This window comes from Microcaecilia unicolor, chromosome 8 (assembly GCF_901765095.1).
Source record: "Microcaecilia unicolor chromosome 8, aMicUni1.1, whole genome shotgun sequence".
NCBI classification, from domain to species: Eukaryota; Metazoa; Chordata; class Amphibia; order Gymnophiona; family Siphonopidae; genus Microcaecilia; species Microcaecilia unicolor.
In genome coordinates, this window is record NC_044038.1 from 126,816,649 (window position 1) to 126,843,198 (window position 26,550).

The 26,550-nt window shown below is 49.0% G+C and overlaps 1 protein-coding gene across 1 annotated transcript in view; it reads right to left on the reverse strand.

Moving 5' to 3' along the window:
• Positions 1–26,550, reverse strand: part of LOC115476819 (F-box/WD repeat-containing protein 11-like) — a 323,530-nt gene that overhangs the window by 185,202 nt on the left and 111,778 nt on the right. The window contains 1 exon segment of the mRNA XM_030213393.1: positions 13,452–13,677. Coding sequence (XP_030069253.1) covers positions 13,452–13,677 — 226 coding nt within the window.

Here is a 26,550-nt window from a genome sequence, read left to right on the forward strand (position 1 = left end):
GAGAGATGCATGGCACATATGAGGTGTGAATGACATGAGGAAGGACCTAGCGAAGCTAGAGGAATGGACCGATATTTGGCAACTAAGGTTTAATTCCCAAAAATGCAGGGTCATGCACCTGGGTCATAAAAATCCGAGGGAACGGTACAGTACAGGGGGTGTAGTGCTTCAGTGTGCGAAGGAAGAGCGGGACTTGGGAGTGATTGCATCTGACGACCGTAAAGCTTTCAAATAGGTAGAAAAAGCGACAGCCAAATTCAGAAGGATGCTTGGGTGCATAAATAGAGGCATGACCAGCAGGAAAAAGGAGGTGATAGTGCCATTGTATAAGTCTCTGGTGAGGCCTCATTTGGAGTACTGCATGCAGTTCTGGGGACTGCACCTAGGAAAGATATAAACAGGATGGAGTCGGTCCAGAGGGTGGCTACGAAATTAGTAAGCGGTCTTGAATGCATAAATTATAGGGACAGGCTTATGAACCTCAACATGTATACGCTGGGAGAGAGGAAACATGATAGAAACATTTAAATATCTCAAGGGCATTTATGTACAGGAAGAAAGCCTTTTTCAAATAAAGGAGAGCTCTGGAATGAGGGGGCATATGACAAAGTTAAGAGGGAATAGACTTAGGAGTAACCTAAGGAAGTATTATTTCACAGAAAGGGTGGTAGAAGCGTGGAATGACCTCCCGGTGGAGGTGGTGGAATCGAGGACTGTTCCAGAATTTAAAAAGGCATGGGATAAGCATGTGGGATCGCTTAGCAACAGGAAGAATTAGGGGTTACAGAGGATGGGCAGAATGGATGGGTCATATGGCCTTTACCTGCTGTCATGTTTCTAGGTTTCTAAGAGAGACAAAGAAGTAGAATTTTATGGTTTATAGTGGGATTGAAAGCCCAGATCTTTGTTAAGTCCTGTCTGGTAGGTGTCAAAATATTTAATCATTTCGAGTTCAAAATTCTTACATTCCTGGATTGTCTTTCAATTTCCATTTAGTGTTCTTCCCATAAGATCATTGATGCAATGTTCTGGTTTAATAAAGTGCTGACTCCAGAGGTGGCATCCTGGTTGGCACTGGAGTGTTTGATATTGTATCTGTGTCTTTACCATCTGGCTTGTTTCTCCAATATAGCACCCTTCTTCACACTTTTTACATTGAATGATGTACACCACATTGGAGGATGAGCATGTGAATGATCCCCTTATTCTGAATGTTTTTCCCATGTGAGTGACTGTAGGATCCTATGAAATGTGTTGGCACACATTGCAGCTGGGAATATTGCAGAGGCGTGCGCCATTCTCTTCTTTTTTGAGCTTCTATCCTCTCCCCGTGTCCAGCATCACTCCTCTGTGTCATTGTACCCCACCCCAAGTCCAGCATCTACTGTGTCCATATACCCCCCTCCCATGTCTGTCAATGCCCCTTCTTGGTCTATATACCATCTGCATGCAGCATCTCACCTTTGTGTCCCTGTCCCTATGCTCCCCTCTATATACCTGAGTCCAGCTTCACACCCCTCTCACCCTCCCCATACCAATTTGTCTCTCTCCCCTCCTCCACCCCTCCGCTATGTGTTCAGTATTCCACTCCTTCATCCCATTGGTTCGTTATCTCTTTTCCTCCCCTTCTCTGCCTTTCCCCCTCCTGATCCAGCACCTCTCGCCCTCCCTCCCCCTTCAGTCCCCTCCATCAATGAGACTTCAGTACCTCTCTCCCTTCAGAACCCCCTCTCCACGGGACTCCGGCACCTCTATCACTTCCCTCCAGTCCCCTCCTCCCATGGGACTCCGGCACCTCTCTCCCTTCCCTCCCTCCAGCCCCCAATCCCATGGAACTCCAGTCTTCTCTTCCTTTCCTCCAGCCCCTCCAATGGGACTCAAGCACCTTTCTCCCTTCCTTCCCTCCAGCCCCCTGAATGACACTCCAGTACCTCCTTACCCTCCCTCCAGCCTCCTGAATGGCACTCCAGTACCTCCTTTCCCTCCCTCCAGCCTCCTGAATGGCACTCCAGCACCTCCTTCCCTCCCCTCCAGCCCCCTGAATGACACTCCAGCACCTCTCTCCCTTCCCCTTCAGCTCCCCCAGGGGACTCCAGCACCTACCTTTCTTCCGAACCCACTCCCCATGTGACTCTAGCACATCTCTACCTTCCCTTCAGCACCCCAACCCCCCATGGGATTCCAGCACCTCTCTCACTTCCCTCAAGCCCCCCTCCCATGGGACTCAAGCACTTATCTCCCTTCCTTCCCTCCACGGGACTCCAGCACCTCAAAATATTTCTTCACTCAAATTCCAGAGTTTAATTACATGTTGAGTGAAGAAATATTTTGAGGTGCTGGAGTCCCAAGGGTGCCAGAGAATGCAGTAAAGCGAAAGCTACATACCTGTAGAAGGTATTCTCCAAGGACAGCAGACTGATTGTTCTCACTACTGGGTGACGTCAACGGCAGCCCCTTCAATCGGAGATCTTCACTAGCAAAGACGCTTGCTAGCCCTCGCGTGCGCACACACACCGCACACGCGCGACCGTCTTCCCGCCCGAACGCACTCGTGTTCGTCAGTCCAGTAAATAGCAAAGACAAAGACAAGGGAAGACACAACTCCAAAGGGGAGGCGGGCGGGTTGGTGAGAACAATCAGCCTGCTGTCCTCGGAGAATACCTTCTACAAGTATGTAGCTTTCGCTTTCTCTGAGGACAAGCAGGCTGCTTGTTCTCACCACTGGGGTATCCCTAGCCCCCAGGCAACAAACATGGTCAATTGGGCCTCACAACGGCGAGGAAATAACTGAGATTGACCTAACTTAACCAACTAACTGAAAGTGCAGCCTGGAACAGAATAAAAACGGGCCTAGGGGGGTGGACTTGGATTCTAAACCCCTAACAGATTCTGTAGCACCAACTGCCTGAACCGACAGTCGCGTCGGGTATCCTGCTGTAGGCAGTAATGCGATGTGAATGTGTGGACAGATGACCACGTCAAAGCCTTGCAAATCTCTTCGATAGTGGCTGACTTCAAGTGGGCCACTGACGCTGCCATGGCTCTAACACTATGAGCCGTGACATGACCCTCAAGAGTCAGCCCAGACTGGGCGTAAGCGAAGGAGATGCAATCTGCTAGCCAATTTGAAATGGTGCGTTTCCCGACAGCCACACCCCTTCTGTTCGGATCAAAAGAAACAAACATTTGGGCGGATTGTCTGTGGGGCTGTGTCCGCTCCAGATAGAAGGCCAATGCTCTCTTGCAGTCCAATGTGTGCAGTTGACGTTCAGCAGGGCGGGTATGCGGACGGGGGAAGAATGTTGGCAAGACAATTGACTGGTTCAGATGTAACTCCGACACCACCTCTAGCAAGAACTTAGGGTGAGTGCGGAGGACTACTCTATTATGATGAAATTTGGTATAAGAAGCATGAGCTACCAGGGCTTGAAGCTCACTGACTCTACGAGCTGAAGTGACTGCCATCAAGAAAAAGACCTTCCAGGTCAAGTACTTCAGATGGCAGGAATTCAGTGGCTCAAAAGGAGGTTTCATCAGCTGGGTAAGAACGACATTGAGATCCCATGACACTGTAGGAGGTTTGATGGGGGGCTTTGACAAAAGCAAACCTCTCATGAAGCGAACCACTAAAGGCTGTCCAGAAATCGGCTTACCTTCCACACGGTAATGGTATGCACTAATAGCACTAAGATGAACCCTTACAGAGTTGGTTTTGAGACCAGACTCCGACAAGTGCAGAAGGTATTCAAGCAGGGTCTGTGTAGGACACGAGCGAGGATCTAGGGCCTTGTTGTCACACCAGAAGGCAAACCTCCTCCATAGAAAGAAGTAACTTTTTAGTGGAATCTTTCCTGGAAGTAAGCAACACTCCGGAGACACCCTCAGAGAGACCCAAGGAGGCAAAATCTACACACTCAACATCCAGGCCGTGAGAGCCAGGGACCGGAGGTTGGGATGCAGAAGCGCCCCCTCATTCTGAGTAATGAGGGTAGGAAAACACTCCACGGTTCTTCGGAAGACAATTCCAGAAGAAGAGGGAACCATATCTGACGCGGCCAAAAGGGAGCGATCAAGATGATGGTGCCTCGATCCTGCTTGAGTTTCAGCAAAGCCTTCCCCACCAAAGGTATGGGAGGATAAGCATACATGAGGCCGTCCCCCCAATCCAGGAGAAAGGCATCCGACGCTAACCTGCCGTGGGCCTGAAGTCTGGAACAGAACTGAGGGACCTTGTGATTGACTTGAGTGGCAAAGAGATCCACCAAGGGTGTGCCCCACACTTAGAAGATCTCGCGTACCTCTCTGGAATTGAGCGACCACTAGTGAGGTTGCATTATCCTGCTCAATCTGTAGGCCAGACTGTTGTTTGCACCTGCCAGATACGTGGCTTGAAGAAACATGCTGTTCCAGCGAGCCCAAAGCCACATTCTGACGGCCTCCTGACACAGGGGACGAGATCCGGTGCCCCCCTGCTTGTTGATGTAGTACATGGCAACCCTGATCGTCTGTCTGAATTTGAATAATTTGATGGGACAGCCGATCTCTGAGCCTTTAGAGCGTTCCAGACCGCTTGTAACTCCAGGAGGTTGTTCTGTAAACCTTTCTCCTGAAGGGACCAACTCCCTTGGGTGTGAAGCCCATCGACATGAGCTCCCCACCCCAGGAGAGATGCATCCGTCGTCAGCACCTTTTGAGGCTGAGGAATTTGGAAAGGACGTGCCAGAGTCAAATTGGACCGAATTGTCCACCAATGGAGGGACTGAACATAGTAACATAGTAGATGACGGCAGAAAAAAGACCTGCACGGTCCATCCAGTCTGCCCAACAAGACAACTAATGTGTGCTACTTTTTGTGTATACCCTACTTTGATTTGTACCTATGCTCTTCAAGGCCTCCCAACCACCGGCTCTGGCACAGACCATATAAGTCTGCCCAGCACTATTCCCGCTTCCACCACCGGCTCTGGCACAGACCGTAAGTCTGCCCAGCACTATCCCTGAAGAAAACTCGTGGACAGTAGGACTACGTCTTCTAGGTCCCCAACAGCTTGGTACCACTGAGACGCTAGGGTCCACTGAGCTGATCTCATGTGAAGGCAGGCCATGGGAGTCACATGCACTGTGGAGGCCATGTGGCCGAGCAATCTCAACATCTGCCGAGCTGTGATCTGCTGGGACGCTCATACCCAAGAAACAAGGGACAGAAGATTGTCGGTCCTCGCTTCCGGGAGGTAGGCACGAGCTGAGAATCCAGCAGAGCCCCTATGAATTTGAGTTTCTGAACTGGAAGAAGGTGGGACTTTGGATAATTTATCACAAACCCTAGCAGCTCTAGGAGACGAATAGTCATCTGCATGGATTGTAGAGCTCCTGCCTCTGAGGTGTTCTTTACCAGCCAATCGTCGAGATAAGGAAACACGTGCACTCCCAGTCTGCGTAGAGACGCCGCTACAACAGCCAGGCATTTCGTGAATACCCTGGACGCGGAGGCGAGACCAAAGGGTAGCACACAGCACTGAAAATGCCGTGTTCCCAGGCGGAATCAAAGATACTGTCTGTGAGCTGACAGTATCGGAATAAGAGTGTAAGCATCCTTCAAGTCCAGTGAGCATAGCCAATCGTTTTCCTAAATCATGGGAAGAAGGGTGCAGAGGGAAAGCATCCTGAACTTTTCTCGGACCAGATATTTGTTCAGGGCCCTTAGGTCTAGGATGGGACGCATCCCCCCTGTTTTCTTTTCCACAAGGAAGTACCTGGAATAGAATCCCAGCCCTTCTTGCCCCGGTGGCACAAGTTCGACCGCACTGGTGCTGAGAAGGGCGGAGAGTTCCTCTGCAAGTACCTGCTTGTGCTGGAAGCTGAAGGATTGAGATCCCGGTGGGCAATTTGGAGGCTTTGAAACCAAATTGAGGGAGTATCCCAGCCGGACTATTTGAAGAACCCACTGGTCAGAGGTTATGAGAGGCCACCTTTGGTGAAAAAAAATGTAACCTCCCCCCCGACCGGCAGATCGTCCGGCACGGACACTTTGATTTCGGCTATGCTCTGCTGGAGCCAGGCAAAAGCTCGTCCCTTGCTTTTGCTGGGGAGCTGCAGGGGCCTGCTGAGTCGCACGCTGTTGACGAGAACGAGCGCGCTGGGGTTTTGCCGGGGCAGCAGGCTGGCGAAAAGGAGGATTGTACCTACGCTTATTAGAAGAATAGGTAAACAGTCCTCCTTCCGCCATAAAAACGTCTACCAGTTGAGGTAAATGCTGAAGGCGCCCAGCGGGAGAATTTGTGAAAAGCGGTGTCCCGCTGGTGGAGCAGCTCTACCACCTGTTCGACCTTTTCTCCAAAAATATTAACCCCCGCCCCCCCCCCCCCTTCAAGGAGAATTCGCAATCCGCTGCTGAATCCTATTCTCCAGGTCAGAGGCATGCAGCCATGAGAGTCTGCGCATCACCACACCTTGAGCAGCGGCCCTGGACGCGACATCAAAGGTATCATAAACCCCCCTGGCCAGGAATTTACAACACGCCTTCAGCTGCCTGACCATCTGTTGAAAAGGCTTGGCTTGCTCAGAAGGGAGCTTATCCACCAAGTCCGCCAACTGCCGCACATTGTTCCGCATACGAATGCTCGTGTACAGCTGGTAAGATTGGATTTTGGCGATGAGCATTGAGGAATGATAGGCCTTCCTCCCAAAAGAATCCAAGGTTTTAGAGTCTCTGCCCGGGGGCGCCGAAGCATACTCCCTAGAACTCTTGACCTTCTTAAGGGCCAGATCCACCACACCACAGTCGTGAGGCAACTGAGTCCGCATCAACTCTGGGTCCCCATGGATCCGATACTGGGACTCGATCTTCTTGGGAATGTGAGGATTAGTTAGCGGCTTCGCCCAGTTCTCCAGCAGTGTCTTCTTGAAGACACGATGCATGGGTACTGTGGACGATTCCTTAGGTGCCCGCCTCGACTCGGTAGACACATGGCCATAGTGCAGACATCGAGAAGAAGACTCCCGCATCGGCGGCGATGGAGCTCCCTCCATTGATGTCGTCGGGGAGTCTGCCTGGGAGGCAGTAAACGCAGGCACCGCAAGGGGTACCGGTATCGGAGACCTCACGATGGGCAAGGGGCCAGCCATCGCCTCACTCGACGGCAACGGAGGCGAAAGCACCCACGGTACCGGAGGAGAAGGGCGCAACAGCTCCTCCAGGATCCCTGGAAGGATGGCCTGGAGGCTCTCGCTTAGAGCGGCTGTCGAGAAAGGCAGGGAGTCCAGTACAGGCGACGAACTCAGAATCTGTCCGGGGCGCGGAGGCGGTACAGTGTTGTCCAAGGTAGAGTGCATCGACACCTCCTGAATGGATGGTGAGCGGTCCTCCTGGCGTTGATGCCTAGTGGGTGTCGAATCCCTCGGCGACCCAGAGCTCTCGTTACCACATCGGGAAGGTGACCGGTGCCGATGCTTCTTCACACGAAGCATGTCACCGGAACCTCCTGGTACCGATGAGGACGACATCGATCCAAACATCTCTTCCTCGGGGCCGGGTCCGAAGAAGGCCGATCCCGGGGGGGGGGGGGGGGGGGCGTACTGCAGGAGCCCTCGAGGCAGGCAGAGACCTACTCGAGGGCTCACCGCCACCAGCAGGGGAATGGACAGCCCTCACCTGCGCTCCTGACGAGGAGGCACCCTCCGACGACATCAGTACCAACGATGATCCCAGTACAGAAGACACTGAAGCACCGGTCGATGACCTTGGTACCGCAGACGTCGATGCACCGGCTGATGACCTCGATACTGTGACCGTCGAAACACCAGGCGAGGCCCCCGAACAAGACGTTCCACTGGGCCAATCTTGCCACCTGAATTCTCTTCTTCAACAGAAGACAGAGATTACAGGCCTGAGGAATGTGCCCAGCCCCCAGACACTGAAGGCACGAAACGTGCCTATCAGTGAGCAAGATAACCCGGTTGCACTGGGTGCACTTTTTGAAGCCGCTGGGAGGCTTCGATGACATGGGCGGAAAAATCATGCCGGCGAAGTCAAAATCTGCGATGATGGCAAAGGTCACCAAAAAAAAAACAAGGAAAAACCCGTACGGGCAGCCAACAGGGCCACTTTTGAAAGCGAAAGGAAACTTGACTGGGAAAAACTCGAAAATAAGGCTTTTTTTTTTTTTAAACAACAGAACACGATTAACTTTTTAAAGGTAAAAAGAAGACTTCCGAACGGAAGAAAGCAGCAAAAAGCGCGAGGGTCTCCTCAGGGCACAGAACGACCAAAAATACAGCCATCCCGAGCAGCAGAAAAAAGAAGACTGACGAACACGAGCGCGCTCGGGCGGGAAGAACGGTCGCGCATATGCGCGATGTGCATGCGCACGCGAGGGCTAGCAAACGTCTTTGCTAGTGAAGATCTCCGATTGAAGGGGCTGCCGTGGACATAACCCAGTAATGAGAACAAGCAGCCTGCTTGTCCTCGGAGAAAAGCAGTTAGCTTAGCAGGGTTTTAAAATGATTTGGCTAGTACGCGATCCAAGATGGCTGCCTGAGTAGACGTGCGAGAAAGAGCTCCGGAGACTTCTTAGTATATTGCTAACTGAGAAACCGCGTCCCTGTAATGGGGAAATGGAAGGAAAACTCGGAGTGCCTTCCTCCACAGGCAGAGTTGACCCACCTCTCATGCGGCAATTGACGCTTGAAGAATCGGGCTCCGAACGCCGGGAACCGGACTGAACGCTTTGGGAGGTCCGGGTGATCAAACTGACCTAAGCGCCGAAGGAGCGTCTTTGAGCCCTCCCCCGATTACAGCTCCTCCAAGACCAGGAAGTGAAACCGCGGGGCAGAGAGTGCAGCAAGTCGAGCCCGGAAACCGGTCGTTCGCAACTGCCAGTGGGGGCCCTGCCGCCGCGTCGACGCCAGTGAGTTTGTTATCTCAGACAGATATGTCTGAAAGAAGTCCTGTTGCACCTTCTACGATGTTTGGAGTTTTGAATAAACCAACGACGGTTACAATGGATTCCTTATGGGAGGCAATACAGGGACTGAATACCAACTTACTGCAAATAACAGGTATTTTCAGAGGTGAGGTAACGGAATTAAAGCAATCACAACATGATTTAGAAGGAAAAATTGCAGAACAATCTACAAAGATGGAACTATTTGATAAAGATATTAAAACGCTGAATTCCTCCATGCAAGTATTGATAAAAGATGCTAATTTTCAAAAGCGAAAAACAGAATATTTGGAAAATCAGATTAGGGGAAATAACTTACGTTTTCTTAACTTTCCTAAGATGCCTCTCATGTCAGCTCTAGATATGTTTAAAAAATATCTTAATGAAGTTTTGGGTATTCCCCCTGAGGGATACCCACCTATAACAAGACTATTGTACATTTCTGGATCTGGAGAGACAAAATTGCCTGTTAACCCCCAACCTGATTTGAATCTAACAGAAATTTTAGAATCCTCTTTGGAAGTATTAACTGAGAGAACAACGCTTTTGGTAACTTTTGCTCTGCAGCTGGATCGAAATAATATTTTTAGGCTTTACTTTCGTCACGCTAAATCACCCTTCCTGGGAGCAAAAATACAAGTATTTCCTGATTTTGCCCGAGAGACTCAAAGAAAAAGAAAGAAATTTTTGTTGTTAAAGAAAGAGTTTTGCATATAGGTGGGACCTTTATGTTAAGGTTCCCCTGTAAATGTTATATTCTTTGAACTCTGTTAACTATATTTATTTTGATCCTGAGAAGTTATTAGATTTTATTACCTCTAAAGAAAATTGCAGTAGTTCCTGATTGCTGGCGCGAAACCCAGCTGCGTTCCCTCTGGTTTTGTCTACTTGATAACTTAATTTAATTTATTTACTTATCATATTTGATCTGATATTTCCTTGATCTTGGATCACTATTTGTGGACAAAAAAATTTTAGAGGAATAATTATTTTATTTTTCCTTAATATAATTGAGTACTGTTCTTTTGAAAATGTATTTCCTTTTTCTCTGAAGATGTATTTATGTTTTTTTTGCATAAATGATAAATGAATAAAATATAAATTTAAAAAAAAAAAAAAAAATGATTTGGCTAATTTCCTAAAAGAAGAGTCCATAAGCCATTATTAGGATAAACTTGAGAAAATCCACTGCTTATTTACTTTTTTGGAATCTTGCCAGGTACTTGTGACCTTATTGGCCACTGCTGCACGGGCATGGGACTAGCCAGGTCCACGGGACTCCCACAGGAATCCAGCGGTGATGGACACAGGTCCTACGGGTTCCCGTGGAGGTGTAGTGCCAGGCCAGCCTACCTATCCTTTCCATGTGTTTTCTAAGCTAGCTTAGCAATTATAATAGCACTAAGAATTAATGATATGGTCGATAGCATCGAAATCCCCGTAAGTACTGAGAGGGGAAATTATCAACATGGGCTACTGTTAAGTTGGGTTATTTTAGTACACGGGACAGGCAGGGATGGAGAAGATCATTTGCGGGAACAGGTGGGGATGGAGGAGATTCCAGTGTGAACAGGTGAAATTTCTGTCCCCATGCAACTCTCTAGTTGGAAACAGGCTACTGGGCTTCATGGACCTTCGGTCTGTCCCAGTATAGAAACGCTTACGTACTACTTAGCCCAGGGGGATTCCCAAGGGAATGACTCAATAATAGACCAGACTGACCCAGGAGTTGAGCTGGTCGAATTGGCCAATCAACCAGCTAGGAAGGAATCCAAATAATGACACCTAAGGAGCAAAGTGAGTGGGAAAGCGCAGGGTACAAATGTAACAAAACAAAACAAAAAACAACCACCACCACCACCACAACCCACCCCCATGGAAAATGTGTAGGGTGCTGTGGACAGGCCAAAGGTCAAGGCCCAAAACTGAAAATGCTGTCTCAACACCCAGAGGCGCAGATCTGTTGTGCGGAGTTGAGACAGAAAAGTGGCAGTAGGCCTCATGAAGCCTAAGGAAGTCATGAACCTCCCCCCACTCCCAACTGAGTGCAGAGTTACCACCTTGCAATGCTGGACTTACAGACAAGCCTTCACCCTCCTGAGGTCCAGAATAGATTGAAAGAAACCACCCTCCTTTGGGGCTGCAAAAAAGACAGAGTAGCTGCCCAGACCATGTTCCACCAGCGAACTGGTGCCACCGCTCTAGATCATAGAGACATAGAAGTGTAAGAGTGACAGCCTGGTGCTTAAAATTCGAGACGCAGGGGAAGGCCACCTGAAACCGGAAGAATAAACTCAAGACAGCACCTACTCTCAACACTTCCAGTACTTACTGATCTGAGGTGATACAGGCCCACTTGGAAGACATACAGCCAGTCATCCACTAGAAAAAGCGAGGGTTCCACACAACCTCACTGAGCAGACCAAGCGGCTGCGGTCTCACCTGAGGGACTGGCATGCTTGGGGCCTCAAAGGACCCAGCTCAAAGGACTTCTGGCAGTATGCCGGTATCAAAGGGTGCTGAGAGGATCAAAAACAGCTTGCCTCCTTGGAGCACTCTCTGGAGGTCAAGGAATGTTGAGCCCCCTTTCTCTCAGCTCAGGGAAAGCCCACGCCTCCCCCTACACCAACTTCTCCACATCTTCACCAAACAGTGAGCACTCCCTAGAGAGCACCTGAATCAAAGCATCTTAGCAGCCACCTCTGTGACCTAGTGGCAGAGCACAACCACCAGCTGAACTAGAAGAAAAACAGAACATACGAATATCCATCAAAAAGGCAGCACCCAATTCCAGGCGAACCACCTCAGGAGACCCAGGCATCCGAAGCAAGCCACACACAGCATGGCCCCAGCCAAAAGCAGTGCCATACTCTTCCCCCTCCACAAGGGCGACCCTGCACCCTAGAAATCCAAAGGGATCCATCCAGGGACTCCCATTCTGCCATGATGCAGAGGAGGCCCTGTGGAGGGGAAAATAATTCAGAGGCCCTGCAAGCGCCTCCAGCAGCAGATCCTCCTTGCCTGTGACCGATGAGAAGGCTCAAGTATGGCTGAACATGGACAAGACGACAAAACAGACCCTCCCTCTGTAAAAGACAGGAGCGAGCATCTTTCCTCGCGTTCCCAATGTGGGGAACTCTCAGAAATGGAATCCATGGGGGACTGGGAGACCAAGTGGACCTCCAAGTCCTCCCCTAGCCCCCTCCAGGGGGACCAGAGGCTCCAGGACCCTGAATCCACTCTACACTGCTTAGAGGTTGAAACAAGGCCACTGATAACCCCTTGGGGCCCCACTGTCCAAATGAAGTGCCTGAATAACCAAATGGGCTAAGCCCTGAAGCCAAAAGACCCGCAGATCCATCGGGAACCCCTGCTGTCAGACCAAAGGGGAGGTAGGACTGGAAGACCCCCAACCCTCCCAAAGTCTCCCTGCCTTTACTGAGGGGATCGGAGGCTCTGAGACCCTGAAAACATTCTGTCATACAGAACCTGGACAGGGCCTCCACCGGAAGGAGGGAACTCACCATATGAATGCAGGCTCTGTTAAATCAAATCAGCATAGCCCTAAAACCAAAAGGATTGGGAGGCCCTTAGGGACCTCATCAGGACTCCACCCACAACTGGACCGAAGGAGAGTAGGACTGAAAGACACCCCCAATGAGGACTGAGGAACCACCTACTATTGAGAAACAGCAGCTTGAGAAAACAAAATGGTTGCTGTTCCCGTCTTGGCTGAGAGAACAGCATCATAGGGCCAGCCTTGGCCTGGGGTTCCAGCAGCCCTGCCGTTCCCCAGCTCTCTCGGGTGCTGAAAGCATGGAAATCTCCTGCACACGAGTGCAGAGGGTTTCCTTGTGATCTGCTTTTTTTTTTAAGGCGCAGTAGCAGCTTTGTAACAGCTTTAGTCCTTTAAACAAGGAAAAGCTAACCAGACCAAACTTTTTTCCTACCCTAGGAACCGCAAGGGAGCCAGTGGGGAATTAACGCCGAAACAGGGTGTACAGGTAAGAGGAATGGGGGACTGCACCTCTCAGGCAAGGTCCTGCAGGACCGAGCCAAAGCGTCACACAGTGGCACTAAGTAACTGGGGGCTGTGGAGCAGAGCTCCATGCTCAACCAAGAAGAGACCTATGCCGCAGCCGCAGCCAGCAGAGCAAGGTCAGGAACCAGAATCACCATCAGCACAACCTACCACCTGTAGAGAAAATGCTGGCTTGTTCCAGGGAGCACCACAGATTATATTGGTGATGTCACTAGTAGAATTCAGTTTTTTTCTACCTCCACCTATTGGCAGAAGGGATAACACCCAATCGTGCACGGTGGCGCTGACACCAAGAAAACTATTTTATATTTCAAGATTTATATTATTTATTGCCTTTGCTCCTCTTAGAACTTTTAATGTACAGAGAATTTAGAAATCTATAAATAATTAAATGTGTCAAAATTGTAAACTTTATAACTGCATATCCTAAACTCTACCCTTGTGAGCAAACTTTGCTGTTTTCTTACCTGGTAAAGCAGTGATGAAGTCTCGTTGCAACATTGGTTTCAAGTATGAATTTATATGTCCATGCTGATAGTGGCACATTCGTGAAATGAGATGTTCCACAAATTCAACCTGATCAGATTCAGACCACTGGTCAAAATACTTAATACACAAGTCTTTTTCCTTCTCGTAGTTTCCTTCTGATGGCCGTTTCCTTGAGACAATCACAGATGACGTTCCATTGCTTATCTATTTAAAGGCAAAACAAAAAGTTAAGTACCTAGTACTACCAGTACCCCCCACCTGGAGCACCTCAACTGCAGAGGTTGGTAAAAGCTCCTTTAATACACAATTGGCTGCTTTAATACACAATTATGTATAAATATTTAGATATTCTTATTTTAGCCAACTTCCCGTTCAAAGCAGTTTACAATGAAAATTACATATAATGCCAATTAAATACAATAATCTTATAAAACTGCAATAACGTTATATACAATATATAAAAATTCAAACAAGGGGGGAAAAAAAGCTAGCACAGACTTCATCAGGAGATAGGCCGAATATTTCATTCCATCCGCAGAACTTGGAAAAAAACATTAGATTTATTAGAAATCTCAAAGTTAACATACAGCAAGGCTTCTCAAATCTGCCCTGCTGCTCCCACAGCGAGTTGGATTTTCATATATCCATGAAGAAAACATACAGAATAAATCTGCACACAGAGACCCAGTGTAAGCAACTGTATTCTCATTCATATTCACTGTAAATATCCTGAAAAACTGTGTAGGATGACTAGGAGGCCCTGCTCTAGGCTACTGTCAACTATGCTACCATAAAGAGAACTGACCTATCTTCAGTAGGTTAGCCAGTCTTCAGCAGCCGACTGGCTAACCTACTGAAGAGGGATTTAAACTAGAATTGTTGGGGCAGGGTGATCAGTGCCCCCAGATAAGTGCAAACTCACAGGTAAGAGAAGCATTAAATACCTCTACACAAATGAGAAAAAGGGGTCAACGTCTGGAAAGAAGTAAATACTAATACCCGAAGTATGGGAAAAGCAAAGTTACTTACCTGTAGCAGGTATTCTCCGAGGACAGCAGGCTGATTGTTCTCACTGATGGGTGACGTCCGACGGCAGCCCCAGGATCGGAAGATCTTCCAAGCAACAAAGTTTGCTAGCCCTCACATGCATATGCGCAAACAGCGCAAGTCCGACCGTCTTCCCACCCATAGCGCGAGCGTGCTCCTCAGTCAAGTAGAAAGCAAAAGACAAGGGAAGACACAACTCCAAAGGAGAGGTGGGCGGGTTTGTAAGAACAATCAGCCTGCTGTCCTCAGAGAATACCTGCTACAGCTAACTTCGCTTTCTACGAGGACAAGCAGGCTGCTTGTTCTCACTGATGGGGTATCCCTAGTCCCCAGGCTCACTCAAAACAAGAAACATTGGTCAATTGGGCCTCGCAACGGCGAGGACATAACTGAGATTGACCTAAATAGAAACAACTAACTGAGAGTGCAGCCTGGAACAGAATAAAACGGGCCTAGGGGGGTTGAGTTGATTCTAAATCCCAAACAGATTCTGCAACACCGACTGCCCAAACCGACTGTCACGTCGGGTATCCTGCTATAGGCAGTAATCAGATGTGAATGTGTGGACAGATGGCCACGTCAGAGCCTTGCAAATCTCTTCAATAGTGGCTGACTTCAAGTGGCACACTGACGCTGCCAAGGCTCTAACACTATGAGCCGTGACATGACCCTCAAGCGTCAGCCCAGACTGGGCGTAAGTGAAGGAAATGCAATCTGCTAGCCAATTTGAGAAGGTGCGTTTCCCAACAGACACTCCCCTTCTGTTGGGATCAAAAGAAACAAACATTTGGGCGGACCTGTCTGAATGGGCTTCTCTCCGCTCCAGATAGAAGGCCAATGCTCACTTGCAGTCCAATGTGTGCAACTGACGTTCAGCAGGGCGGGTATGAGGACGGGGAAAGAATGTTGGCAAGAAAATTGACTGGTTCAGATGGATCTCAGACACCACCTTCGACAAGAACTTAGGGTGAGTGAAGAGGACTATTCTGTTATGATGAAACTTAGTATAGGAGCATGAGCTACCAAGGCTTGGAGCTCACTGACTCTGCGAGCTGAAGTGACTGCCACCAAGAAAATGACCTTCCAGGTCAAGTACTTCAGATGGCAAGAATTCAGTGGCTCAAAAGGAGATTTCATCAGCTGGGTGAGGACAACGTTGAGATCCCATGACACTGTAGGGGGCTTTGATAAAAGCAAACCTCTCATGAAGCGAACAAGTAAAGGCTGTCCTGAGATAGGCTTACCCTCTACACGATAATGAAAAGCACTAATTGCACTAAGGTGAACCTTATAGAGTTGGTCTTGAGACCAGACTCGGACAAGTGCAGAAGGTATTCAAGCAGGGTCTGTGTAGGACAAGAACGAGGATCTAGGGCCTTGCTGTCACACCAGACGGCAAACCTCTTCCATTTGAAAGAATAACACCTCTTCGTGGAATCTTTTCTGGAAGCAGCAAGACTCGGGAGACACCCTCAGAAAGACCCAAGAAGGCAAAGTCTACGCTCTCAACATCCAGGCCGTGAGAGCCAGGGACCAGAAGTTGGGATGCAGAAGCACCCCCTCATTCTGAGTGATGAGGGTTGGAAAACACTCCAATCTCCACAGTTCTTCTGAGGACAACTCCAGGAGAAGAGGGAACCAGATCTGACGCGGCCAGAAGGGAGCGATCAGAATCATGGTTCCACGATCCTGCTTGAGTTTCAGCAAAGTCTTCCCTACCAAGGGTATGGGAGGATACGCATACAGGAGGCCCTTTCCCCAATAAAGGAGAAAGGCATCTGACGCTAGTCTGCCGTGGGCCTGAAGTCTGGAACAGAACTGAGGGACCTTGTGATTGATCTGAGTGGCAAAACGATCTACCAAGGGAGTGCCCCCCTACAAAGGGTATGGGAGGATACGCATACAGGAGGCCCTTTTCCCCAATAAAGGAGAAAGGCATCTGACGCTAGTCTGCCGTGGGCCTGAAGTCTGGAACAGAACTGAGGGACCTTGTGATTGATCTGAGTGGCAAAAAGATCTACCAAGGGGGTGCCCCACGCTTGGAAGATCTTACTTACTACTCTCGAGTTGAGAGACCACTCGTGAGGTTGCATTATCCTGTTCAACCTGTCGGCCAGACTGTTTATGCCTGCCAGATAACGTGGCTTGGAGAAACATGCCATGCTGGTGAGCCCAAAGCCACATCCTGAGGGCTTCCTGAAAGAGGGGGCGAGATCTGGTGCCCCCCTGCTTGTTGATGTAGTACATAGCAACCTGATTGTCTGTCTGAATTTGAATAATTTGATAAGACAGCCAATCTCTGAAAGCCTTTAGCTCGTTCCATACCGCTGTAGCTCCAGGAGATTGATCTGAAAACCTGCTTCCTAGAGGGTCCAACATCCTTGGGTGTGGAGCCCAACGACATGAGCTCCCCAATCCCAGGAGGGACGCATCCGTAGTCAGCACTTTTTGTGGCTGAGGAATTTGAAAGGGACATCCCAAGGTCAAATTGGAGCGAATTGTCCACCAATGTAGGGATTTGATAAAAACTGTGGACAGTTAGATCATGTCCTCTAGATCCTTCGCAGCCTGAAACCACTGGGAAGCTAGGGTCCATTGAGCTGATCTCATGTGAACACGGGCCATGGGAGCCGCATGAACAGCGGAGGCTATGTGGCCGAGCAATCTCAACATCTGCCGAGCTGTGATCTGCTGAGACGCTCGTACCCAGGAAACAAGGGACAGAAGATTGTCCGTCCTCGCCTCGGGAAGGTAGGTATAGGCAGTCTGGGAGTCTAGCAGAGCTCCTATGAATTCTAGTCGTTGAACTGGAAGAAGGTGGGACTTTGGATAATTTATCACAAACCCTAGCAGCTCTAGGAGACGAATAGTCATCTGCATGGATTGTAGAGCTCCTGCCTCTGAGGTGTTCTTTACCAGCCAATCATCGAGATAAGGAAACACGTGCACTCCCAGTCTGCGTAGAGACGCCGCCACGACTGCCAGGCATTTCGTGAACACTCTGGGCGCAGAGGCAAGACCAAAGGGTAACACACAATACTGAAATGCCGTGTTCCCAGACGGAATCGAAGATACTGCCTGTGAGCTGGTAGTATCGGGATGTGAGTATAAGCATCCTTTAAGTCCAGAGAGCATAGCCAATCGTTTTTCTGAATCATGGGAAGAAGGGTGCCCAGGGAAAGCATCCTGAACTTTTCTCGGACCAGATATTTGTTCAGGGCCTTTCTTTTCTACAAGTACCTGGAATAGAATCCCAGCACTTCCTGCCCTGGTGGCACGGGCTCGACCACATTCGCGCTGAGAAGGGCGGAGAGTTCCTCTGCAAGTACCTGCCTGTGCTGGAAGCTGAAGGACTGAGCTCCAGATAGGCAATTTGGAGGTTTGGAGATCAAATTGAGGGAGTATCCTAGCCGGACTATTTGAAGAACCCACTGGTCGGAGGTTATGAGAGATTGTAAGCTCCTCTGAGCAGGGACTGTCTTTCTGTGTTGAACTGTACAGCGCTGCGTAACCCTGGTAGTGCTTTAGAAATGTTAAGTAGTAGTAGTAGAGTATCCTAGCCAGACTAATTGGAGAACCCACTGGTCGGAGGTTACAAGAGGCCACCTTTGGTGAAAAAACTTTAACTTCCCTCCTACCAGCAGATCGTCCGGCACGGACACTTTTATATCGGCTATGCTCGCCTGGAGCCAGTCAAAAGCCCGTCCCTTGCTTTTGCTAGGGAGCTGCAGGGGCCTGTGGAGGCGCACGCTGTTGACGTGAACGAGCGCGCTGGGGCTTAGCCTGAGCAGGCTGACGGGCAGGTGGATTGTACCTACGCTTATTATAAGCATTCCTCCTCCCCCCATAAAAATGTCTGCCTGATGAGGTAGATGCTGAAGGCGTCCGGTGGGAGAGCTTGTCGAATGCGGTGTCCCGCTGGTGGAGCTGTTCTACCACCTGTTCGACCCACTCAACAAAAATGTTATCCCCCCGGCAAGGAGCATCCGCAATCCGCTGCTGGACTCTATTCTCCAGGTCAGAGGCACGCAGCCATGAGAGTCTACGCATCACTATACCTTGAGCAGCGGCCCTGGACGCAACATCAAAAGTGTCGTAAACACCCCTGGACAGGAATTTGCGACACGCCTTCAGCTGCCTGACCACCTCCTGAAAAGGCTTGGCCTGCTCCAACGGGAGCTTATCGACCAAGTCTGTCAGCTCCCTCACATTGTTCCGCAAGTGGATGCTCGTGTAAAGCTGGTAGGACTGAATCTTGGATACGAGCATAGCAGAATGGTAGGCCTTCCTCCCAAAAGAGTCCAGAGTCCTAGACTCCCGCCCCGGGGGCGCCGAGGCGTAATCCCTAGTACTCTTGACTTTCTTGAGAGCCATATCCACCACTCCACAGTCATGAGGCAACTGGGTCTTCATCAACTCTGGGTCCCCGTGGATCCAATACTGGGACTCAATCTTTTTCGGAATAGTGGGATTACTTAATGGTTTCGTCCAGTTTGCCATCAATGTCTGCTTCAGGACATTATGAAGAGGAACAGTGGACGACTCCTTAGGTGGCGGATAGTCCAGGATCTCGAACATCTCAGCCCTGGGCTCATCCTCAGTAAGCACTGGGAAGGGAATGGTCGTAAACATTTCCCGGACAAATGACAAGAAAGACAGACTCTCAGGGGGAGAAAGCTTTCTCTCTGGCGAAGGAGTGGGATCAGAAGGAAGACCACAAGACTCCTCATCAGAGAAATATCTGGGGTCTTCCTCTGCCTCCCACGAGGCCTCACCTTCGGTATTGGACACCAGTTCTCGAACTTCGGTCCGAAGCCGAGCCCATCTCGACGCCGAGGAATTAAGTCCTCTATGGCGATGCCGAGAAGAAGACTCCCTCACCACCGAAGCTCCCTCCAGCGAGTCAACTTGGGTGGCAGCGGACGCTGATGCCAAAAGCAGCATCGGCGTCGCAGTCCTCACCACAGGCGGGGAGCCAACCGCCACATCTCTCGACGGTACCGACGGCGCAAGCAACAGCGGTACCAGAACAGAAGGCCGCAGTAGTCCTTTCAGAATCCCTGGAAGTATGGCTCGGAGGCGCTCGTCTAGAGTGTCTGTCGAGGAAGGCTGTGGGGCCAGTACAGGTGACGAGGGCAGAATCTGCCTGGGGCGCGGAGGCAGTACCGGGCTGTCTGGAGAAGAGTGCATCGATACCTCCTGTATGGAGGGTGAGCGGTCCTCCCGGCGTCGACGCTTTTTGGGTGCCGAGGGAAAGCTCTCGGTACTGTGACGGGAAGGTGACCAATGACGGTGTTTCTTCGCCTTCACTCGAAGTACGCCAGTGGTACCTCCTGGTACCGACGAGGATGTGGAATCTACACATCTCCTCGGGGCCTGTACCGCAGGAGCCCTCGAGGCAGGTGGAGACCCACTCGATGGCTCACTGCTACCAGCGTGGGATCTCTGGACAGCCATCACCTGTGCTCCAGACGTCGATGTACCTTCCGATGCCGACATCGATACCATCGATGACCTCGGTACCGCTGGCTCCGTCAACGTCGAAGGACCGGATTGGGCTCCAAACAACAGGTTCCACTGAGCCGAGCTCGCTGCCTGGATCCTCTTTTTTAGCTGAAGACACAACGTGCAGGCGTTGGGACGATGACCAGCTCCCAAACACTGAAGACACGAGACGTGCCTATCAGTGAGCGGGATTGTCCGGTTGTACCACGTACACTCCTTGAAGCCGCTGGCAGACTTCGAGGACATGGGCGGAAACATCGAGCCAGCGAGGTCAAAATTCACGATGGTGCCGAAAAGAAAGACACCAAAACAGGGAAAAACCCGTACGGGCGGTCAAAATGGCCGCTCACGACAAAGAAAGGAAACTTGCGGGCAAAACTAAAGAAATAGAGGTAAAGAAACTTTTTTGTTTTGTTTTTTAAAACGAAAACACGAGCGAACTCGTTAGAAACACGCCAAAACTCGGCAAAAAGCGGCGAAAACGCTGTGAGGGCCTCCCTGGGGCACAGAACTACCGAAAAAACAGCCGTTCTGAGTCTTGGAAAAAAAAAAGAGACTGAGGAGCACGCGTGCGCTACGGGCGGGAAGACGGTCGTGCATGCGCGCTTCGCGCATGTGCACGCGAGGGCTAGCAAACTTTGTTGCTAGGACGATCTTCCGATCCTGGGGCTGCCGTCGGACGTCACCCATCAGTGAGAACAAGCAGCCTGCTTGCCCTCGGAGAATAAGGTTTCAGATCTTGAGGCTGTGATGAAAGAGGCTGATTTGGATTTATACTGGGCCATAATCTGTTCAAGAAAAACAGGGTAGGAAGAAAGGGAAGGAGTGACATATGTTAAAGATAATATTAAAAGCCACACAATTTCAGGACCTACAGGATAAGGAAGAGGTACTATGGGTCAATCTGGAAAGAGAATGTCAAATGCATTCTGTTGTGATATAAAGGCCTCCTTCACAGACAGAAAAATTGCATAGAGATTTAATTGAAGACATTCAAAATATAGCTTGAAAAGGGACATACTACTAGTAAATGGTTTTAATATGCCAGATGTTGATTGGGGTATCCCTATTGCGGGGTCTTTTATAAGCAGGGAGATCCTGGATTCTCTACTGGAGGAACTATTCCAGCAGTTGGTAACAGAACCCAAGCGATATAGGAACATACTGGACTTAGTGCTTACTAATGGGGAGTGTGTGATGTTACAGTAGGTGAGCATCTGGCATCCTGTGATCACCAGATGGTGTGGTTTGATTTTAAGATAGGTGTGGAGAGGGTTCATTAAAAAAAAAAAAAAAAAAAAAAAAACTTAATTTTATTCAGATGGGAGACTACCTCAAGGAATTGCTGCCTGGATGGGAACTTCTGGAAGAAGTTAGAAAGCAATGGGCAAAACTGAAAGGAACTATTCTAAGGGAAACAAACCTTTTGTAAGGAAATAAAAGTAAGAAGGAAAAGCAGGCTGCTTTGGTTCTCAAAAGCAGTAGCTGAAAAGGTAAGGAAAAAGAGGTGCTTTTATAAACGAGATTGCAGAAAGAGGAAGACAAGTGACAATATGTTTATTATTTATAGCTCGCTTTTATCCAAGGTGGGTAACAAAACAAAATGCGCAATCGGGAAAAGCTGAGAGAGCTAGTAGTCAGGAAAGCAAAGAGGCAAATAGAAGAAAAAATAGCCAATATGGTAAAACGGGGGGGGGGGGGGGGGGGGGGGGGGGGGGCAAGATATTGTTTAGATATGTTGGTGATAGGAAGAACTGCAAAAGTAGCATTGTGAGACTCAAAGGTGAAGGGAAGGAATATGTAGAAGCTGATAAAAAGGCAAAATTGCTTAACAAATATTTATATTCTGTGTTCACAGTTAAAGGGCTAGGAGCAGGACTAAAGAACACAAGCAATAGGAACGGATGGGGGTAATCTCTGAACCATTTCAGAGGAATGTGGTCGTGGGGGAGCTGGCTAAACTAAAGGTGGACAAAGCAATAGGGCCAGATGGCATACATCTCAGGGTACTGAAGGAACTTAGGGAAGTTCTAGTGGCTCCGCTGGCTGACCACTTCAATGCTTCTCTAGAGTTCGGAATGGTTCCGGAGGATGGAGAAGAGCAGATGTGGTCCCTCTCCACAAAAAGCGGAAGAGTTTGGGAACAACAGGCTGGTAAGTCTGACTTCTGTGTAAGTAAATTAATGGAAATGTTTTAAATAGAGAATAGTAAAGTTTTCGGAATCCAATGGATTACAGGCACCAGAGGCAATTTAGTTTCACGAGAGGTAGATCTTGCAAAACAAATCTGATTATGTTCTTTGACTGGGTGACTAGAGAGTTGGATCGAGGGACGGGCTCTAGATATGGGGCATTTAGATTTTAGAAAAGCCTCTGACACTGTTCCTCAAAGACGACTAACAAACCGAGTGCCCTTGGTATGAGCCCTAAAGTGACTGACGGGGTTAGGAACTGGTTGAGTGGAAGGCGACAGACGGTAGTGATAAATGGAGCTCATTCTGAGGAAAAGGATATTACCATTGGTGTGTCGTATGATTCGGTTCTTGGGCCAGTTCTTTTTAACATTTTGGTAAGCGATATTGCTTAAGGACTGTATGGTAATGTTTGCTCCCCTGTGGAGACAACCAAAATCTGCATAGGGTAGTGTAATACAAGTGAATTTTAAAGATTGTTTTTCAACTCTGTCTTGACCGACCAGTGCACTCGGGGTCTGTATTGTTGATCATAAGTAATTCTGTTTAAAAATGATTAACTTTGAATGTGTGAAAATAAGTTGGAATGCAGAAGACACAGCTCTAATTAATTTGGTATGCAAAGGGGAGGATGGTGCTTGTTTTCGGAAGTTCAACCTGGCCACCTGGACTTGGAAAACATGTGACCACGTTCCCACAGAATGGCTTGTTTACCTAGACAGAGAAGCATTCTGTTAATTTTCCTTAGCTCTGAACATGAGCTCTAAGCCTAAAAAAAGGGGGGACTTGTTACAACACAATGGGGACTCATCTGTGAGTGGACGCGCTGCACAGAAGATCTGTTCCTGGTCAAAGAAACTCCTGGCTCTCGCTGTGAACCGGGCTCCCCCAGCTAATGTTAAGAGCCTGGATGATGTAAGGACCAGTGATACTGTATATAATATGTATAGTGTATTATTGCTTCTTTTCCTGGTCTAAGAACTCTTAGCATTACTAGACCAGTGATGTAATAATTGTTTATATAGCTAACATTGTCTATATCTTAATCATTATACATTTTAGCACCTCTAATAAAGGTTTCATTATTAATCCGATCCAAAAGAATCCACAGTAATTACTGAGTAGTCTGTGTCACTGAGGACAGGTTGTAAATCCATAGCAGTACAGGTAGACAGACACCCCTAATGGTGTGGATAACATGAGGAAAGACTTACTGAAGCTAGAGGAATGGTCTGGAATTTAGCAGCTATGATTTAATGCTAAAAAAATCCAGGGTCATGCATTTGGGCTGCAAACCCCAAGGGGGTGAAGAACTTTTGTCTATAAAAGAGGAGCAGGACTTGGGTGTGATTGTATGTGATGATCTTAAGGTGGCCAAACAGGTAGAAAAGACTATCAGGCTCATTTTTGAAAGACATGGACGTCCAAAAAGTGACATAAATCGGCACTTGGATGTCCATCTCTCAGAGATGTCCAAATCGATATAATTGAAACCCAATTTTGGACGTCTCCAACTGAAGTCCACTGCAAGGACGTCCAAATCTCATGGGGGCATATCGGAGGCGTGGTGAAGGCAGGACTTGGGTGTGCCTAAGACTTGGACGTCTTTGAGCCATAATGGGAAAAGGCAGAGATGTCCATGTCTAACACTAGGACATTTTCATCCAGACGTGTTTTTATTACAAATAAGGCACAAAAAGGTGCCCAAAATGACCAGATGACCACTGGAGAGATCGGGGATGACCTCCCGTTACTCCCCCAGTGGTCACTAACCCCCTCCCACCCTCAAAAACATCTTTAAAATATTACGTGCCAGCTTCAGATGTCATACACAGGTCCATGACAGCGCATGGTCCCTGGAGCAGTATTAGTGGGTATTGCAGTGCACTTTAAACTGGCCCAGCCCCCCCCCCCCCCACCTGTTACATTTGTGGAGGAAACAGCGAGCCCTCCAAAACCCACCAGAAACCCTCTGTACCCACATATTCGTGCCCCCTTCACCCGTAAGGGCTATGGTAATGGTTATACAGTTGGGGGTAGTGGGTTTTAGGGGCTCAACACACAGAGTAAGGGAGCTGTGTACCTGGGAGCATTTTATGAAATGTACTGCAGTGCCCCCTAGGGTGTCCAACTGCTGTCCTGGCATATCAGGGGGACCAGTTGTACTACAAATGCTGGTTCCTTCCACATCCAAATGGCTTGAATTTGGACATTTTAGACTTGGTTTTTTGTTTTGAAAATGGACAAAAATCAAAGACGTCCAAATCCAAGGACGTCCATGGTATTTTCGAACACAAAGATGAACGTCCATCTTTTTTGGAAAATGACCTTTTCCCCGCTTCCGAATTTGGACGTTTTACAAAGACGTCCAAATTCCAACTTAGACATTTCTTTCGAAAATGCCCCTCCATGAAAGCTAGAAGGAATGAAAGCTAAAAGGATGCTTGGATGCAAAGGGAGAGGAATTGTCAGTAGGAAATAGGAGGTGATGATGTCCCTACTTAAGACTCTGGTGTAGAGAGCTGCACGGCTTCCGTCCCCGCGGGAATCCCGCGGAACCCGCGGGATTCCCGCGGGGACAGAGGCAGTTCCTGCAGGGTTCCCGCGGGGATGGAAGCAGTTCTGCGGGGTTCCCGCGGGGACGGAGGCAGTTCCTGCGGGGTTCCCGCGGGGATGGAACCAGTTCTGTGGGCTTCCCGTGGAAGTGTAAGCTGCACCTGCACCAGCCTCTCATCTACCGAATACCAATTTATTTGAGTGCTGTCTCCTCCTCCTCTTCTTCTTTGCTTTAACAGCATAAATGTGGAAAGTCTTCCATTAAGGAGGTGGTAGAGTCACAAATGATGACGGAATTCAAAAAGACGTGGGATGAACACAGAGGATCTCTAATTAGAAAATGGAAGTTATATAAAAGCTAACCTTAAATGGCTGCATGTGTGTGGATGTGTCAAGTGACGCTGAGATGGCGACTCTGGCTGTGATGAACTAGAGCTGATACCTGGCAGACTTGTATGTTCTGTGTCTCATACATGGCAATCTGGTGTAGGATGGGCTGGAAAGGGCTTAGACAGCAACTTCAGTGGCTGGAACATAAGGACAGTGCTGGACAGACTTTTACGGTCTGTGTCCCACAAATGAGAACATGAATAGGCTGAAGTGGGCTTCGATGGCAACTCCAGCAGTTGGAACATAAGGATGGGGCCAGATAGACTCCTGTGGTCTTTGTTCCAGAAACACGAAAGAAAGACCATAATCAAGTATATAATATCACACTCGTTGATTTAATGATGAATTGATCATGAGTGTGACTATTGGGCAGAGTGGATGGACCGTTCAGGTCTATTTGCTGTCACTTACTATGTTACTATTAATCCTCTTTGCTCCCAGGCTGGTGCACAGACCTCAGCTCTGACACAGGCACGAGAATCAGATGTCACCTGACCTACTGGCGCGTGCATGTGGCGGCCTCTCAGCACACAATCCCAGTGAATCAAAGACAAATCTTACATGTGCGCACCAGAGTGTTCCAAGTTCCAACTTCCGGTCCGTCCTTGCCTACAGTGCTGTGGCTCAAATCCAGAAAGGGAGCTGACTGGAACTTTCTTTTATGTACTATTAAATTCTTACAGGGATGGGTGGGGATGGGTTAGATTCTTGCGGGGACGGGTGGGGACGGGTTGGGATGGTTTAAATTTTTGCGGGGATGGGTGGGGACGGGTAAGATTCCAGCGGGGATGGGTGGGGACGGGTAAGATTCCAGCAGGGACGGGCGGGGATGGGTAGGATTTCTGTCCCCGTGCAACTCTCTACTCTGGTGAGACCTCAATTAGAATAGTGTGTACAAATCCGGAGACTGCACCTTCAAAAAGCGAAGATACTTACCTGTTGTTATGCTCTGCTACACTCCTCCAGAGGTGCAGCTTGTTTGCGAAGGGTATGGGCATTCGAGGATGTGGCGGCCATCTTGGATGTGGGTATCTCCAGGTTAGGGCGGCCATCTTGGGATGGGCGTCTCAGGTGGTGGCAGCCATCTTAGAGTCGGGCAGTTTCAGGAAGGAAGCCCATATTTGGGCGTAGAGCATCTCCAATGGGGGCAGCCACCTTGGATCAGCTGCACATGTTTGAGCCTAATTCCTAAACTATTTAAAGCCCTGCCTCCAGTCCTTTCAAGCTTCGGCTTCTATTTGCGTAGAGGTCGTGGTCTGCCTCTGTGTTCCACAGCTGGCTATCAGCGTTCCAGTGTTTTCCTGTGTACCTGACCTTGGACTGCTCCTCGACTATGCGCTGTGTTGCAGCCTGCCCAGACCTTCAGACTGCTTCTTGACTGCACGCT